The 19039-nt window shown below is 38.3% G+C and overlaps 1 protein-coding gene across 1 annotated transcript; it reads right to left on the bottom strand.

Moving 5' to 3' along the window:
- WDR88 (WD repeat domain 88) lies at positions 1–18619 on the bottom strand. Its single transcript, XM_068956185.1, has 11 exons — positions 18518–18619; positions 17709–17819; positions 13818–13906; positions 12017–12080; positions 11385–11523; positions 10269–10398; positions 7871–8055; positions 6363–6445; positions 3932–4000; positions 3436–3528; positions 1–1985 (listed from the first exon to the last, which is right to left on the bottom strand). The coding sequence occupies exons 1-11, from the start codon at positions 18617–18619 to the stop codon at positions 1848–1850; spliced, it is 1203 nt and encodes a 400-aa protein (XP_068812286.1). The 3' UTR covers positions 1–1847.
- Positions 18620–19039: the final 420 nt, after the last annotated feature.

Genomic DNA, 19039 nt, shown 5'->3' on the forward strand with positions numbered 1-19039 from the left:
TACAAAGGAAAAAAAAAAAAGGATTAAACTCCTCTGCCCGCGTTTCAGTACCTTTGGAGAGGAGGCAAAACCACGTGGCATTTGACAGATGCCACGTTGCTTCGTCCGGTACTGGAAGGCCCTGGGATCCTACGGTGACGAGCGCGGTGGCAGAGCAGAAGGGGACGGAAAGGACGGCCAGGCAGCAGCGCCGCCAGCCAGGGAGGAGAGAGCTGCGAAGGGCCGATGCTCCGGCACGTCTTGGGCTGCCGTTCGTGCAACAAATCCCGAGCGCCTTGGTTCAGACTGTCTTCTCCAATCGGTCTACGAACAGGGTACAAACACTTCCCAAGTATTAAGCGTTTCTCATGTGTGTAGAATCTCTTCTACTCTTTTGTCATGGTCTATTCAAATTGATTCTGTTACGTAAGCAATACTGCTTACTGATTTTATGCAACCAGAATGCAAGAATCATTGTACCTGCTATTCGTAATCTGGGAAATAATAATAAAAAATTTCATTCAAAATAAAATTTCCAACCCATGCACATTACTAATGTAAAATGAACCAATAATCTATAGAACAATTGTTTCCATCCCCCACTTTCAGTGCTTTTTCATCTGAAAATGGTAGAGAGAGAGAAACAAAGAACATTCTCAATTCTATTATAACATTATTTAATTATTCTATGACTAATAATTTCAGACATACAGAAGTCAGTTCAGTATTACCAGCTACATTCAAAACAAATTTTTCCAGCAATAAAACATGTATATTCTATATATTCCATTAAAAAATAACATCAGGAGCACATAGCATTTTCTTTAAGCTTCTGTAAGAAAACAATGATATTTAGTTAAGAAAAGAGGAGGGAGAAAATGCTGGAAAATAACACCACTTATCACCTAATGTTTATTCAAGGCTGTAAATCTGTGTAAAACATACCATTCCTTAGAAATGCTTCTCATTTAACCTTGGATTCAAGTGTAATTGTTGCTACACGACTTACATAATTAAAAAATTTAAAAGAATCTACCTACGTATAATAGATTTCTTTCTATTCCACAGCTTAACTGCATTCCAGGCTGGCACGTGCCAAGTTCCAAGCATTTTCCCCACTCTTAAGTTCCTTTTAGAAAAGAAACATTGAAAAGATTGCAAACTTTTTTTTTTTTTTTTTTTTTTTTTAGGAATAAGGCTTTCAAGCATTTTGAAACATTTAATCTTTTATTAACTGACATTCTCACATATAGTAATAGATATAATCCTCTTGGGGTGCTGCTAAAAAAGGGTGGTAAAAATGCCATGCTCCTTGCTGGGGCGAGCCTTTCTTACACAGCAGTACTTTGTCCTGCACCATTACAACTTACTCTCCTGACTGAAAGCTCCTTCACAAAATTGTTGTAAGGAGTATGGCAACAAGTTGGTAAGAAGTTCATGGTCTTATGCATGGTTTTACTCACAAAACTCTTTCTGACGGCCACTGAGAGCACAGGTTCTTTGTGTTCCATAGTAAAAAAAAGAGTGGTTTATGAAAATAAATTGAACTTGTAACTAATATACTAATTTAAATTTGTTGTTTTTTTTTTTAAATTTACCAAAGGCCAGGGAAGTAATGTTATTTTCTAGTATCACACAGTGTAAATAGATTTCAGCTCCTAGGGATTTTATTCTTCACCTGTTGTATTGTGAGGATATGTCACAACTATTCAATGGATTAGCACAACATATTTGATTTTTCTTTATACAGAGCACCAAAGTAGAGCAAGTTCAGAGGAAACCCTTAGTTTTACACATGCAGTATATAAGATGTAAGCACTCCATTTATATATTTAAATGTGTTAACATCTCAGGACTGCTGGATGAGTTTAAATATCAGGAGAAACAGAAGGTGGCAATGGCCAAATATTTCTCACGGGAGAAGAGAGACGACAGAATACACACTTGGTTTTCATTTCGGAGTCACTGCAATGCAGGCATAAGAAAGGCTTTTCACATTCTTCACACTAGCATAAATATAACAAAAATGATACTCCAGTTAATCACTTGTGACAGATTTGCGTTATTTCACTCAGGGAAGTTCAGCTGTTTATACACACATATATGTAGGCCTGATTTTTCAGATGCACTCAGCGCACATAGCTGTCATAACCTTGACATAGAGCTGGTGCTGCTCAAAATTTACTCCTGTGATGTCTATGTTCTTCTGAATAAAGCTGTGTTTTATGTGGACTGTGACATTGATTTAACTAATACAGTATCATGCTTTATGTTTGGAGGGTAGCTTGATGGGTATCCAGCTTTTAACTGTTTTGCCTTAGTGCTAATCCCGGGGTGGGGGGGGGGGGGTCTGTCTGCTTTTTTTTTCCCCTGGCCATTATCTGACCTAATAATTTTGATTTAAAAAGACATGTAGTAAAAAAAAGACAAAAAGAAGGAAAACTGCTGTGTAATGTAATCATTGTGAATAAAATATTAACCCATTGTAATCAGTGGGAAGTGTTGCTGTTGATAAAGCATATTCATGAAAGTTGATGCAGTTTCTAATAGAGTCCGCATAACATTGGCTACCAATTCACTACTCATAAAATAATTTCCAGAAAAGTTAGAGACATATTTTTCTAATTGTTCTATATGCTGAAGTGCAAATCATTTTTTGTACTAAATTGTATTCACAAAGTCCTATCAATTGATACTTTTAGCAACGTACATCACCTTTTCACTGCTGTCACATTCCTAAAACTTATTTAAAAGCCTAAAAAGCTGAACACTGCTTTTGAAAAGCTTCATATTCAACGGGAAAGTCTGATAAAAACATCAGATTCATACTAAAAAAAAAGTGTTATTTTTCGTTCAATTTCACTTAATGGCTATTGACAGGGAAGAAAACACACACAATATCTTCCAAATCTACTATCAAAAACAATTGAGAGACTATAATAAAAAACATGTTTCAATAGCATTAAGCTTCTTAATGTTCCTTTTTGCCAACATCTATCTATTTATAATTCTTGTTTTAGAAGCCACGGCACACGCAGTCTGAGAAAAAGAAACCCCTCAGAATTTGTATAAGCTGATTTACGTCCATGAGCGCATGAATATTACTGCCTTGGGTTAGCAATACTCCTAAACAGGCGTATTACTTTGCAGAAGCATTAGGTGTAGAAAGTCAAAATATAGTGTTTTAAAATTACACATACATGGCTTACTGTGTTTTCTAACAGCAAAAAATAATTTGCATATGAAAATCGGTGTCCTTACCAAGATCAGTTTTAAGAACGAAAAGAACTGTTACTGTTGCAACCCTCCCCTAATAAAGGATTCAAAGACCTTTGCAAGGAGAGGACAACAAAATAAATCTGTTTTCAACTAGCAAATCTGCTAGCTTTCCTCTAACATTCCAATTCCATTTCTGAATAAAGTAGGAGGTGTGGTTAGACAATAAAAAGACAGAACCTGAACTATTTTGGAGCCTCTTGCTTTGCTCTTCTCCATCACGGAAGGAATATGATCCACCTTGTCGACATTCCACAGTCTCAGAGTAGAATCCTGAGAAAAAGCATCAATTATTTTGATAAGTTTATATATTACCAAAACAGTGATTACATCATTTTCACTCTCACCTACAGAATCTGGGTTATTAAACACATGCCTTATGAAAACTTCAAGTGAGAAGGTTTGTTTTTAACTATCATGTTTTTGGAAACAATTTTAGTAATCTTAACCCTGCATATACATATTTTAGAATAACCAGCAATAAACATACTTATCAAATTATTTTTTTTGCAATTTCTGTAATTACTTGAGATGGTCACTGATTACAATTTACAAGTCGTATGAGCAACTTTATCACTGCTAATTTTTTTTCTAACAAATGCTGAAAACAGGGATGAAATCTTCAAATCCATTTATAATTTAGCTCCCTGAACCACATCAGGAAATTAGTAAATACCTTTGAGGCAGAAAGAATCCATTTCTTGTTTTTGCTAATTGCAACATCTGTCACCCAGTCCCAGTGACCCTACAGTAAAGCAAGATGTAACTATGACCCAAAGAAAAAACTTTATTACTTTTATAACAGTAAAAACAACTATCTACTGTAAATCCATTTTGACATGCAGTGAGAAAATTCTTATCTATGCTGCCTCATGTCCACTCACGAAAAAATGCTGCCATGAGGCTATGTTTTCTGATGCATATACCTGAAAACAGGCTGTTAAAATCTTGGCCAGCAGACTAGCTACCCCTCGCAGCAATCAGAAACCCTGTACCCATGCAGCTGCCGTGGGTCTAAGCCCCGTTTATCCAGAACTCTCTTCTAGTTTTTTTAGTCAGCTTGCTAAATAATTGCAAAGAGACAGAATTGGTTTCTAGCACTCACTGTCTAAAAAACTGAGGCTGTTTATCGCGTGCTCTTGAAGGGAAGAGCTGTGAGGAGGGACAGCAACTTGCCCCCGACTCAAAGGAAGGAGACCAACTCAGAAAGCAGGCCAAGTCAAGCAGCTGTGCTGGATGTCCAGCCACCAGCCGCACAGCTGATTTGAGGTTTAACAGCACTGAGTTACCCTAAGAACAGAAACAGGTTAAAATCAAAGTATCTACAAAGTATACTCCAACTAATGAGGTTATTCAGACATGAATGGAATTAACACTTAAAATTCCTAGAGTTCGAGAAGGCTTGGCATCATTTTGATAGACAAATGCCACACCTGAGAAATACATTACAAAAGATGAATAAACCTCTCATTTTTTCCAGCACAGAGAAAAAGGCAAGCATGCATACATGAAATGTGAGTGCTTTTTTAGAGCAGAATCTTTAAAACGTGCTTTTTAAATTTAGTTATGAGCACAGAATGTATTTATACCAAGATGTAGACACTAAACTGGAATTCTCCATAGTTACAAAGATATTAGCATTCCAACAGATGCCTTCCCGTTTTATGGGAAACTGAGACACTTACACTGACTGCTGGGAACTGGGAAATCTGAAGTGGTTGTATGAAGTAGAGCAACACCTATGCTGGTGGAAAACGTGTAGTGTGACTGCTCAGAAGGTTTAATCGGTACAGTTCCAGTTCAGGAGGGTAGGCAAGCTTATGTTTACCCTAATAGCAGTGAGGCCCAGGCTTACAAGGTTTCCTACATAAAGATACTACCTTGAACGCAGACAGAAGTTGAAAGTTATTTTTAAGCTGAAAAGCCTTTGAAAGAAACTAGACTTTTCTAAGATCTTCTAGGTGCGTTTGCTGGTATTTACAAATTTATGGAAAACAACAGGGTTGGTTCTTGTCTCACTTACAACAGTGTATATTAGGGCTAAATCATTTGACAGTAACAGATTCCACCATTGCTGGGGAAACAGAGGGAGGACAGGAAGGCTCAGCAGACACAGGATTTTCTCTCTCCCTTGCACAAACAGTTACTTAGAGTATTGTGGTTTGGAAGTGATGACGACAGTTAATTATGAAATCCAGGTGAGTGTTTTCACTAAGCCCTAACCAGCATATGCATCAAGTCCAAACAAAAAAAGTTGTCCATTGAAATTATACTTCCATAAGATAGGAAACAGCTAAGGTTGCAAATCTGACATTTTTGACTTCCGTGAAATTACTGTTTGTAAAAAGCATTGACGTAACTTTATGAATACTGTTAATCCTTTTCTTTGACCTACATGTCTGATCATTAGCTGGAGTCTTGTAGATTGTTTCCGCTGAAATAAGAAATGAATTAAAGGTGTTTTAACACATGATGGCACAAAAAAACTAATGCGATTAGAGCTTTTTTATTTCATGCATGTACTACTTACCCCCTCAAACCTTGGGTAGTAGTACCATGGACATGGAGGAAGAGAAGAGGCCCAGCTGTAAGCAGGGATAACTGAATCCTGAATAGCTGACTCACTCACAGAGTTGTCCCTGTCACTATAAGCAGTAATATAAAACATGCAGCCTAGGGACTGAGTTAAGCCCGACAACCTGATATTTACAATTGTCAGAATGTTTCCCTTTTAATATAATATTTTCTGTAGATGTAGAGGCATACAGAGCGTGACATCGCAAGACTAACGTACACATGATCTAGGCTCTTGCTGCTTGCTGGAGGAAATAATCCTCTAAAATAGAGGCGTTAACTGGACTTTTTCATAGAAGGAAACACAATAGCACATTAATAACTAGCTTGACAAAGAAAATTCTTTGCAAGTAATTGTATAAGAATATTCAGTTCTAGGAAAGTAAATCACACCAATACAGGATATATTCCTGCCTATAACTGAAAGGGATGGGCAAGGGTATTTATCAGATAACAAAATACACTGTGTACTTATACAACCAACATACTGTGTCCCTTCTCGCCAAACTAGTTATCAAATAGGAAGTTAGTACCTTTAAGCTTAGCTTTTTACAGCCTGCACCTGTATCCCATATAGCTATGGTTTTGTCATATGCGCCAGACACAACAAGTGTTGCTGAAATATAAAAGCAGATTACTGTATTATTTCTTTGCTCTATCATACAGACTAATAAAAGAGGCTCCTTCCAACAGTGAGTCAGACTTGTTAATAAAATCGAAATAATGAACTATTAGTCATGCCTTAACAAGATACTAGATGTTCCTTTCTGCTATTTGTTGTTACTACTCTTGTTTTTGTGAATACTAAAGGTAAATCTAGCAAAGACACAACTGAATGGAAAAAATATACATGAAAATTTTTTTGACTTATAAAATTAAGGAGATACTTTGTTTGCAAATTAAAACATACAGTGGATTTTTAGAATTGTTAGGTCACCTTTGAATAAAAACAAAAAAGTAAAGAGTTTAGGGTGGAAAGGATGCATTCAGATTCCACTACTCATAGGTTTTATTCTGTAAAACAGTTTCTGCCAGTCCAGTTCATGCTACCCTGTTGGATGTCTTCAAGCCACAGATACTTCTTTTCCTGCAAATTTGCTATTTGTTTATTTATTTGAGGTGCCTAACTCAGAAAGCTCTGCTTAGGTAGGACTGCGGGTTAAGCAGGTGTCAGCAGCTCCGGAGTCTTCCTCACTGCAGCATTCAGATAGGAAGTTGCAAAAGGAAACAGCCAATTAGATTACAACGTATAGAAATTCGTATCAGCCCATCCCAGTAAAGAGAAGAGAAGCGGTTTCAAGCACAACAGCAACTTGCAGCAACATGGATTTAATGTTTGTGGAGGGACCAGCAGTTGTCTGTCAACTAGCGAAAGAAAACACATAAGGAATAGCTCCTCACTGCCTCCCCTCAGATACAGGTAAACTGGGGAGTCCCTCTTCTCCTCCTATTCACCCGAGCATTACGTAGGCATCAAGTTCCATGTGACAAATTGTCTTGCTGTAACTCATAAATATCAACTACTTTGAACACAGTACGTGCACTTTGTGCTCTATCAGCGTACCTGAGAACACACTATTAAGTTTTTCAGAAGTACCACATCACTGCCAAATGTTGTTTGGATTATGAAGTAGCTTTACTTCTGGAGGTACTATCAAAAATGTCTATATTTTCCTCATCAGTACAGATCAGTACAGCGTTTACTGAACACAGCGTTTGACTAATCTTCAATGTTAAGAGAATAGCGGCAAGCGCTAAGTTAATCTTGTGACACAGTATTGTATTTTTACTCCTTTGTGATCTTTGATTATACCTCTTGATGGATATATCATTCCAGTAGTGTTCCGGTTGTCTGATTAAGGCAGAACATAGACCACCAATTTCAATTTACTCATTACATGGACATATTTTTTTCATAATTAAAACACGCTGTCTTGGAAATGATAAACTAATTACTTACATGAGTTAAAGCGGTCACTTGTGTTTCATCTGATATGTCCTACATCAGATGAAAAGGATAATGTCCTATAAGATAACTCACCGTCTTGGCTGAAAAGGCAGGAACTAACAGATCCCTCATGTCCTTGGTTCAAGGAAATAGGTCCACGACACCGAAACTCCCCTGTCTTTATATCCCATATTTTTAAGGTTTTGTCCCAGGATGCTGTGCACAAGTAATGACCATCTGTGGTAAAGCAGCAATCTGAGATAGCATTGGTATGTCCCCTGAAATACAGATGAAAAACACTGGGCTGGTGAGTTTTTGTAACCATTAGAAATCTCTCTGATATCCTCCTGCAAGCACTGAGCACTCTGTCTCCATCCAGTAAAGCGCTCTAAGCACATTCTGAATTTTAACCACCTGAAGACTTCTGTTAAGTCTCTGGAGCTGGTAACAACCCCAAAGCCAGCATGGGCTTTAAACGTCTTATTGGCTTAGATTGTTTTGCAGGATTGAACCCTAGCTGTTAAATGAGAGGTGACCACCTATTTTTTTTGTTGAACGCAGCTTAACAAAAAATAGTTTAATAGCTGCAACACAACCACATTTTATTAAAAGCAAGTTCCTGAAAAAGTCACCCGTTACTCATGAAATAAACAGTATGCATCTACTGCTATAATATAAGTTTAAAATCAAACACTCATAGGAAAAGATTAATCAATTCTATATTAAAGTCTAACTTTGGAAGAGATGATACCTGCCAGAAAAGAAATCTGAAGGTTCCAGAATGGGGTGAGGGTTCTAGTGGTTCCTGAAAGCTACAGTGGGGAAAAGATTATGAGCATCTCTTACAGGAAACAGTGCTGTAGTCACTGCAATTTAAAAGAAACATTATTACAATGCTCCAGATTGAATTTCCCATCCAGAGTAATTCCTAATCCCTTAAAGGACAATTTTATTACTTTGTTTAAAGGCAGACTCTCTTTGATTATTGTTTCATAATTCAAAGCTAAATTGGTTGAGTTTATTTAAAGCCATTGCTAATATTTTTAACAGCTGATTTGTTATCTCCATTGTTGCCTTCTTCCTTCTTAAAATGATAACAACACTGTAAATAGACATAATGCTTTAATGTAATACTGACTTCCATGAGAGTTGTACGGGTTTGGCACGTGAGGGTTCAGGAGCTCAGATTCAGCAAGACTTTTAGCACTGTGTGCGACATGTTATCTAAAAGGATATAAGGAAAAATGACCTGAAAAAATGATCTCTGCACCCAGAGAGTGGTCATAATTGGTTCACTGTGAAAATGGAAGTACATATTGAGCTGGGGTCCACATTAACAATGTGGATAATGGGACAAAGAGTAAAGTTATGAAATGAAGCCAAGGGGGGTCTGCAATTATACTGGGGAGAGAACTAAAATTGAAAATGATCTTGACAAATTAAAGAAATGATCAGGAAAATAAAAGGGTTGTAACAGTCTCCACAGGAAACAATGCTGTAGTCACTGCAGTTTATAAGAAACACTGTTAGTGTTTTAATCCATTATCTAATCCATGAGCTACCTGATCAGGTGAGTTTCGCCCTGTCCGACGTTCTGTACTAACATACAAATAATCAACCGCACAGCTAAAGGTTGGCGACAATGGACTACATCAAAGTTCTGCAAGAACAATGTGGACCAGTCTGAAAGATCTCAGAGATGAACAACGAGAACGATCAGAAGACAAGCAAAGAATAATTAAACATTAAATGAATAAGGATGACTTAGCCTACCAAAAAGAAGATTCAGTAGACATAATAAAATTTTTGAATATGTAAAAAAGCGTGGAAGAAAACAAGGGAATAACTCATTCTCCATGTCCAAAGCAGATCTGAAAAGAAGCATGTGGACTTAAGCTGCAGCCAAAATGATTCACCTTAGGAAAATCTTTCTAATGATCAACATAGGGAGGCCGTGGAATAGGTTGTTTGGAAGGCTGTGAAGACTTCATGGAAGATATTTAGGAACAAAATAGTGTAAGAACACATGATAAATTATCCTTTCTTAACATGGAGATATATTTTCCTTTTCCTCTGTATTATTTTTGCTCCACTCCATAATGCTTTAAAAAACTTTTCATTATTCTAAGTAAGATTTATGTTCTCATTTGTTAATGAATATACATTTTTCCCAACTGGTAGAAAACACAACCAGAAGTTCACACTTCACTACCATATTGCATATGCTGCCTTCTGCTTTTCCTGCTACTTATATCTAAGGACCTAGAAGTTCTGAAAATCAGCATTAGAAATGCTTACAGACAACAAAACACAATTTTTCAATTACTTACAGAAGGAGATACTTCAGTTAAACAATTAATACTTTAGTTAAACAATTATTGTTTATTTTCTCTAGTACAAATCTCATCAGAAATCTCGCTGACTGATAATTGTAAGATACAAATAATCCTATGCTTAATTATGCTAAATTAACTACTGTATAGTTTCTTACTCTTTAATTGTAATTGAGGCGGATTGTGTTATCATATCCCATAGCTTTATCGTCTTATCGTATGATACCGAAGTCACTCTTTTGTTATCGGGATCAAAGCAGCATCTTGTGATTGTACTTTTGTGATGACCTACGCAAATGACATCAAATGAGGCTATTACTTGTTTGTAAAGCTGCTTCCCTATTTTGAGTAATTACATCTGGATCTCAGAACACTGGTTTAAAAAGCAGAACTAATCATAGGCTAGTATCTAGGTATCAGTTTCTATTTCCAAAACATTGCCATTGCAAAATTCCATCTTTCATGGCTAGGACACCTCCTCACTTACCTTTCAGTGAAAGATGAATAAGTGTCTCCCATTTACTGCAGACAGTATGAATTAACATGTACCCAGGCAGCTAACGTACATAGCTAATATGCAGGAAGCTCATGCGCTCCTCTGTAGTAACTTATTTATAAGCTCCTCTCTCAAGAAGTAGTCCCTAACTGTGGCACCCTAACACCAATGACAGTTAACTACTTCGACTCTTAGGGAGCACTTAAACAGGTCATTACACTTATACAAATTGTCCAATTACAATAATGTAAACAAAATATGTTCCAACAGTGTCATTTTAAAAAGAAAGTTCTAACGGACTGTTATGGCTATTATGAGCCATTTGTTGCACTTTCTATTTTTAAGCCCCAATGATTTAACTATCAGGCTTTGATTCACAATAGCATGTTAAGCATATGTTAATTTTACATTCATAAGACAGCTCACATATTTAGGGCTGATTCTGCCGTAGTGTCAAACTCCCTGACCTACAGCCCTCAATGGAAACCTAATTGGACTGAGGTCTCATTAGTGCAATTATCTCCAAAGGGGAATTATGATTCAAAAAAAGAATCACTGCTGATTTAATTTTGACCCGTAATCTCATTTTTATAAGGCTATTCTGAAAAAATCTGGTTTTAATATCTTAACAAACAAGACACAACACATATTTTTTTGCCTTTCCCAAGTAAGGATATGTGAATCTGACTTTGAATTAACTAGATTTTCTAACCTTTTTGTAAACAATCAAAACATTCAAGAATTGCACAAAAAAAGACGTAAAAGTGGTAAGTCTTACCTCGGACATGTGCCACCACTGCTGCACTTGCTGCATCAATAACATGTATGGCATTTTCTCTGTCTGAAGCAGAAACCACGTATTTGCCATCCCAAGAAATATTACACGATGTTACAATGCCTTCATGTTCTATTGTCCACTAAAGAAGAAAATAAAAGGTTTCAGAAACGTGCTTGAGGGTTAAAGGTAAGACTCCTTTACAACCGACGTTCTCTTATCTGTAAGCAAGCTCAGAAGGAAGGCTTTTGCTATTGCTTTATTTTTTGTGAATCCTGGTAGATGTATTTATATCCAATTTTTCAGTCAAATTATATTTCTGCATTAGCAATGAACTTAAAATTAGATACGACCTCCCTGTTCAACTCCCAAGGTGTCAAACGAATCAATCTTAAATATTTTTGAGATAGGTTATTATTATTATTATATGCATTTGTATCTGCAATAAGTGAGGAACTTAGCCAAGATCAAGCAATTAATCAGTATCAAACCTAGGACTAGAAATCAAGCCTATCTGCCTCAACTACATTATATTGTGCTAAAAAAAAATGTATTATTTCTTCATCGATAACAAAGCAATGAACATGAATTTTATAATTTTACCTTCTGCAAGAGGTATTCAAAAGGATACTTACAAGCATTTTTCCTGTTTCCATATCCCAAGCCTTGACAGTCTCATCATGTGATGATGTTATCACTCTAAAAATGAAGTATGTTAATGAAACTAGAAATCAGTGTTTTCACTTAAAAGAACATATTTAAAAAACACATGAGAAATTTTACTTCTGACAATGATTCGACATCCTCACACCCACTAATTTAAAATACATTTTTAAACACTGCAGCAAAAAATACCCCATAGCTTAGTTTTAAAAAAAGGATTATTTATACTTCAGTTAGAAACTGATTATAAAAATATCACATCTGTAATTTTTAATGTAAGCAGTCAACTCATTTTTATTTCATACTATTATAAGATATTTAATTATTCCTAACTTTAGAATAATTTTAAAGTCATGATGATGTCTTTTCTGTAATGAATGTGAAGTGCTCTTGTCACTATGGGCTTTTTTGCATTTTCAGCGGTTATGTTGCTGGGTAACCCTCTACCACAGATGCTGCTCTGCACAGACACAAAGCCACATTATACAGCAGAGCTATTCAATAAACTTTACTAGAAACTGGCAGGTCTCCATGAAATGGGAGGTCCAAATAAATTTCTCTCCCACAGTGTTATTAAAACATTCCAAATATCTAAAATAACATTTATTCTGACTGACAAAGAATATGATCAATATTTTTAGTACCATTGTGGCTTTTCATTTTCAAGCTTTTGACTAGGTTCATAAAATGCTATTTTTATGCACTTTGCCCAAGAAAGTTTATGCATTAATATCCTCACAAATAAAAAAAAAATACAGTTACATTATTTAAATCTCTTATTTTCTCCATACGTGTATATACTTCCTTATACTACCTCATACAACATAATCTCTGTTCCTAAATGGACACACATAACACAAAAGGACACATTCAGTTTATGAACGGGTAGTATTTTTGATTAGAAAAGAGCTTCCAGAGCACTACAGAATGGTATTTTACTTGCTGTTTAGCAGTTTCAAAAACATACACAATGGCAACAGGCAGCTTAGCGCATGCGCTATTCATTGACCAAAAAAGTCAACTTTCTGACCTGATAAAATTGATTTAAACTATGACTTAATGATAAAATATGCCAGATAGCACCCCTCTGCAGGCACTGCATGGCCTGCTTAACCAAATGTTAATATATGCTGCAGTTGCTTTAATTGTTACGGGCCGAGATTGACACTGGATAAAATGCATTTCTTCTTGAACTGACAGGACAGGCTTAATGGAAAGGCTGTAGAACATTCATAAACAATACAGACGGAAGAGAAATTTTAGGAAGGTATAAGTTTCACTGATGGAAGAACCTCTGAACCTAGGCTAATTCAATGTTGTTCTTTTATATAAGTGCTATATATGTATATACCCCTTTGAGAACATACGGTGAAGATACTTTTCCAGCACTATATAACTCACAAGCAGTATTAGACAAATTTTTTGCCCTAAAATAGGTCATAATTCATTGAACCATTCCAACACACATTTAAGGCAATAAAAAGATTCTTATTTTCTTCAGTGGACATCAAATTCAAAGCATAAGTCGAAAAGATTTAAGATTTAATACAAACTGTGGGTGAGAACAAGGTGAGATTTATGGCAGCACGCGGGGTAAAGGAGCCTGGCAGTAAACAGACTGCTGCCAGAGTATGCTGGCAGCATACATGAAAGTACAAAGACAAAGAGAATTAGCAGTTAGCGTTTCCACATGCCATAAAATTGAGCCTTTAAATCACACAAAACACCACCTCTCTCCTCTTTTATAAATACAACGTGCAGCAGAAAGGTCACCTTTTGTCATCAGGACTCAAGTTGCACTCAGAAATTGGGGCTGTATGTTCTTCTTCAAAAACTTGAATAGGAAAACCTTTGGCAACATCCTTTAATAAATTCAAAGAAATTTGATTAGGCAATGTTTTGCTGAGACTATGAAAAAATACAAAGCTTCACAAAAACGAGGTAAAGCAAAGCATGTGAAATCAATGAAGTCAGTCTCATTCGTATCATCTAATTCTTCCACTACAAACCATTCTGCTCTCCCTCACACGTGCCATCCTCTTGGGTAAACTGTATTTCTACGAGGAAATGAATCTCACATCAACAGTCTGAATCACCTGTTCATCATCTCCGCTTTACTCTTCCTGTCTTGCCTTTGTTTCCCCCACTTCATTCACCAGAAAACTGACATAATGCGTGATCATCCCCAGAACAGATTGTCTTCTGTTTCCCTTTATTTCCTACCTCGCTCTCTTGCCCAGCAAATATGCAGAAATTCCAGTATCTTTCCCTCTACTATCCTTTCATTTGATCCAGTGATCTATCCTCTGATCTTCCCTGTATCCTCTCTCTCACTCTAACTTTTTCATAATCAAGACACATATTACTGCCTTCCATCCTAAAAGCAAACAAATAAACAAACTTGCCCTCAGTCCTACTTATCTCTCCAGACGTTGTCCGTTTCCTCTCTAAGGTCACCAAACAGGCTCACTGCAAGTGCTGTCTGGTGTTCGCTCTTCCAACTTCATCACAAAACCTCTTCAGTCTGGCTTTGAACCCTTGTGTGTTACTGAAACCGCTCCCACAAAATCTGTAATGATATCTTCCTGCTCGATACTCACAAAAATACTCTATTCTCATCCTTTTTGAAAGCTCCCTTATATAGTGAAGACGAAGCTCAACCTCCTAAAATCTTGATTTGCTTCCTACAACTCTCTCTCTCTCTCCTTTTTTCCTGCTTGTCTAACTGCTCCTTAAGAATGGCGTTGAAGTAGCCCATGGTACCTCTCCTCTACATTTCTGCGCCTGTTTCACAAGGTCTGTCCCTAATTCCTGTCTCTTGTTTGCTATGTCTCACTTCTGCGTAGCCTTTCCCATGCAAACATAAACTTATATACCAGCTCCATACTGGTAACTCACAGATCTACCTCTCTACTTACAGTTCCTTCTCTCCATATAAAAATCTCAGCCTCTCTATTCCTTCTTGTCACCTCAAGACTGACCTCACTGAAACAGAGTTCTTAATCCAGCACACCCAGAACTCTATTAATCTCCTTCCCATCACTATCTATCTGTTGTCTGTTACTCAGAGAATCGTAAGTGCTTTCAGGATGGGAACATCTTTTTTCCCTCCATTTATAAAGTCCTAAGTATAGCGCAGTCCCAGCCCATGACTAAAGCCTTGAGATTCCGTGGTAACACAAAAAAAAAAGAATCAAGTTTTACAAATGGATCACAGTGCCTGAATGTATACATGAAAAACAAAAAAAGAGGGCTGCTGACATGCAGAATAACTCAAAGATCAAAATACCAAAGGATCAGTCATCATACCTCCATCCAAGTAAATAATCCTCTCTGATTATTCCAACTATTTCAATTAGATCTTTGTTAAAGTACCAGGAGGTTTCAGAACCTGTCTGTAACCAGACACCATGAACTGCCTTCACGGCATGTTGTGTTCCTTCACTTGTTCTCAATTTATGAGGAACATTTTGCACCTCTGCCTCCTCTTCCCATTTTTAATATGAATTGTAGAGTCTAAGATCTAGAGCAGCTGCTTCTTCACGGGGACTTTCATTTGAAGGAGCTATCCTGCTAAGTTGATAGCTCTCAGTAACACAGAAAATTGGAATAAAAGTGAATTTATCTTTCACTTTTTCACTTATTTTCTGAATGTATGTCAATGCCCTACAAGTCTAATAACTGACACTGGAAACATTGGGGATGTCTCCAAGATGGAAGAAGAAAAAATAGATCAAACTTACCATATGTTCTTCTGTTTTTCTGAGTCAAAGAAAGCCTTGCAGTCAGAACTGCCCCTTTAGTCTTATCTAGTCTATGTCTGCTGTGCACCTTACTAATCTTTGTTTTCCAAAGATGTGTGTACACTGTCAGTGAGATACTTTCTGTTCTCAAGAGGAACTTCAAATGCTTTCTCAGTACACTCAATCATTTGAGATCTGCTCTTTCAAGGGGGGAAAAAGAAACTCCAAAGTGAATTTGTCAGGGCCATCCCATCTGCTGCGATCCAGTCTGCCCTCTCCTGAACTCTAATTGCTTCAGCTACTTCTGCAGAGGAGGAAACTACGCTTGTCGAGACCAAATAAAGCTTATCAACATAAATTAAAATAATCTTGCCTATAGGTTGGTTTCAGAAAGTTCTCAATATTCAGGCAAATAATTTTAAGTACATTCCAAGAAATAAGTATCACTCAAGAAACATTGAATACAACTTTCTTCAATAACAAACAAAGGTGAACAAAACTTATGGGACAGACTAATCCTTCTGCACTTCAGGTAAGTGGCATACTACAGCCTTTCTGGCAGAAAGATCATCATCAGTGGATCTATTTTGCTTTAAAAAATTAATGGATTATCTTATTATTTCCAGGTCTTGATTTCAGTTTACTTACATGTAAGATGGCAGAATAAACGGCAGAATTTGACTAAAAACAGAAAAAACACAAATTCGAGTTCTGAGTTCAGACAAAGTAGGACTGTTTGGAACTGTCATTCTGACAGTTATAAACATTAAATTGAAAATATCATGACTAACTTGTTGAGATACACTTATTTATATTTCTCCTTTCTACAATATTTCCTTAAGATCTCCACTGGAAGTGGAGTCGCTCCGGAACTGATCATTAAAAGAAGAGGCTGTTCACTCTTCTCATTCTCGCCTTCCTGGTCTCTTGGATCCGGCCATCCACAGCTCTCAGATAACACAACGGCGCTAACTAGGGAGCTGCCTGCACTTTGTACGCTTTGGGGGTTCTTTTTGCTTTTTCAGTACCTTTGAAAAAAAGGCTTTGATCATGGCAGAAACCTACTACTGCATTGGTAAGAATGCAGTACCTTAGATCTTCTTATGAAATTATTTCATCTATCTGTATTCATATGATACTAAGGCATTACCATAACTCATTACCAATTCTTGAATCAAGTCACGACTGTATAATATATGCTGGATTTCAGTGCCTTCAGTCTATTTAGCACAGCTAAACAGTCAGCTGCTTGCATAAAATTCAAGGGCTCGCATAACCGTATGCCTCCAAGCTATCTTCTAGAATACATTTAGATTTGATCACCCAGAATCTGCACATCTCCCCAACTCAGATCTTGCTGTTGCCATGCCCAGTGTGGCTGGAGTTTTAGGGAAATTCTAGCTAACTTTGTAAAACCACTTAAGGGCGTTGGAGAAGAAAGAAAATAAAGGCTGCGACTCGAGATTTAAATAAAAGAAAAAGTGACAGGTGTGGCAGCATCACAGCCACGCTGACAGCTCTGGTACAATCCCTAACTTTTACTACTTCTCCACCAAAAATCAAATGAAAAAAACCATAAAAAAGGATGAAAGGATACTCTTTTTCCAGGTGAAAACGAGTAAGGTTTGTTCATCAAACTACACTTCTGAAATATTAATAACCTAGACCTCTGATCCAGTGCATGCTGCAGATGCCTAGAAGGGTCACCCTTTAATGTTGAAGGCGGTTAAAAGTATGAAATAGAAGTTTTACTGTTTATCTGTAAAACATTTACAGATGATATTTTAAACCTCAGTAAAACATCTTTAGAAGGCCCCTGGATGATTCAGTCAGTGTCCACGCCTGTACGATATTACTTGTTTTATTTCAGCTTTGAGATGTTCTGGTTTTTGTCTTCATCGTTGTTACATTTATAACATACCCAGAGCTTCACTGTTCTGTCATAAGAGCATGAAAGTATTTTTGTGTCCTCAAAGCAAAAGTGGCAGGAGCTCACAGTCTCGCTGTGTCCTCTCAGAATTTTAAACTGGATCTGAAAACGAACAGAACAAAGTTTAGGAATATTCTTCCTTGCAATTAGTTTTTGACGGTTCAGTCCACAAGAGGGAGTATGAAAGCAATAATCCGAGAAGCCTCCTGCTTGTCCAGGAGACCCAGCATCCTTGTCTGGTTAGTGCCCGACTGCAACCGATTTGGTAAACTGGTGCCTGGTCCAGAAAGAAGGTTTCGGGTTTGGATTTTACTTTTGTTTTTCTGGTGGGGTGGTTGGTTCCCCCCCCCCCCCCCACTTCTTACTCCTCTCATGCAAAGAAAGATTTGCCTCCCTCCTGTCTGTCAGAAATCTTTAAGCGTTTTACTGATTCTGGCTCGCTCTCGGCTCGCTAAACGTCAGTGCTTTAAAGCCTGGGGTTACGCTGTTCAGCCAAGACCGCTGCCCTCCACACTCCGTGAAGGAGGCATTTTCAGGAGGCTTTTCTGCACTAGCCTGGGAGTCTGCTCGTCCCTGTCCAGCACGCGTCTGTGCGAGTTCACAACAAAAACCAGGGAGTATTAACTACCCCGACACTCATTAGACACGTGAGGGAAGGCAGAGCTTTTCCGCCCCTGCCTCCCGAACCCCTCACCACCCCGAGACGCGGCCAAACGTGAGGACGATGGCGGCGGCGCGGCCCGGCCGCCTCACAGCCCGCGGGGTGCTCCCGCCTCGGGCCCGCCGCCACCGTCGCCCACCTGCGCCGCCGGCTCCTCGTCGCCCCAGCGGCTCTCGACAGCGGAGGGCTCCGGCTCCGGCCCCAGGGCCAGGGGGTCCCCGCGGGGGGTGACCGCCGCCATGGGCTCCGTGTGACGGCGCCCCGCTCCCTCAGGGAGCGCAGCTTCCCCCGAGCGCCCCGGGGGCGGCGCGGCCTGCCCGCGGCTGCCTCCTTTCCCCGTAACGGACCACATCGACCCTCAAGTTATTTCCGATTTCTCCCTCCCTCCCCGACGCTTCGGACCACACACTTCCCCTCCCTCGCGCTCTGCCCCGTGTAGTCTGTAACCAAGAGCTGTCACAAAGCTGCAGGTAGGGGAAAACATATTTTCCCAGCTCCTGAAGAGCTACCGCCTACAAGACGAGTTTTGGGTGAGGGCTTTTGTTCAGCATCTGAAGCAGGAGGATCCATCCCTTTGGTTTCCTGGTACTTCTGGGGAAAGGCGCCGCGTGCCCCCCCATCGCTCATGTTAAAATAATTCTGCGAGATGACAAGTACCGTT

Source organism: Struthio camelus, chromosome 10 (genome assembly GCF_040807025.1).
Source record: "Struthio camelus isolate bStrCam1 chromosome 10, bStrCam1.hap1, whole genome shotgun sequence".
Lineage (NCBI taxonomy): Eukaryota > Metazoa > Chordata > Aves > Struthioniformes > Struthionidae > Struthio > Struthio camelus.

Coding starts and splice junctions, on each gene's coding strand:
- WDR88 (XM_068956185.1), bottom strand. CDS start 18,619: ATGGCGGCGGTCACCCCCCGCGGGGACCCCCTGGCCCTGGGGCCGGAG. Junction 10,399..11,384: donor AGTGGTGGCACATGTCCGAG/GTAAGACTTACC, acceptor TCATTTGCGTAG/GTCATCACAAAAGTACAATC. Junction 3,529..3,931: donor GGATTCTTTCTGCCTCAAAG/GTATTTACTAAT, acceptor GCTTTTTCTCAG/GATTCTACTCTGAGACTGTG.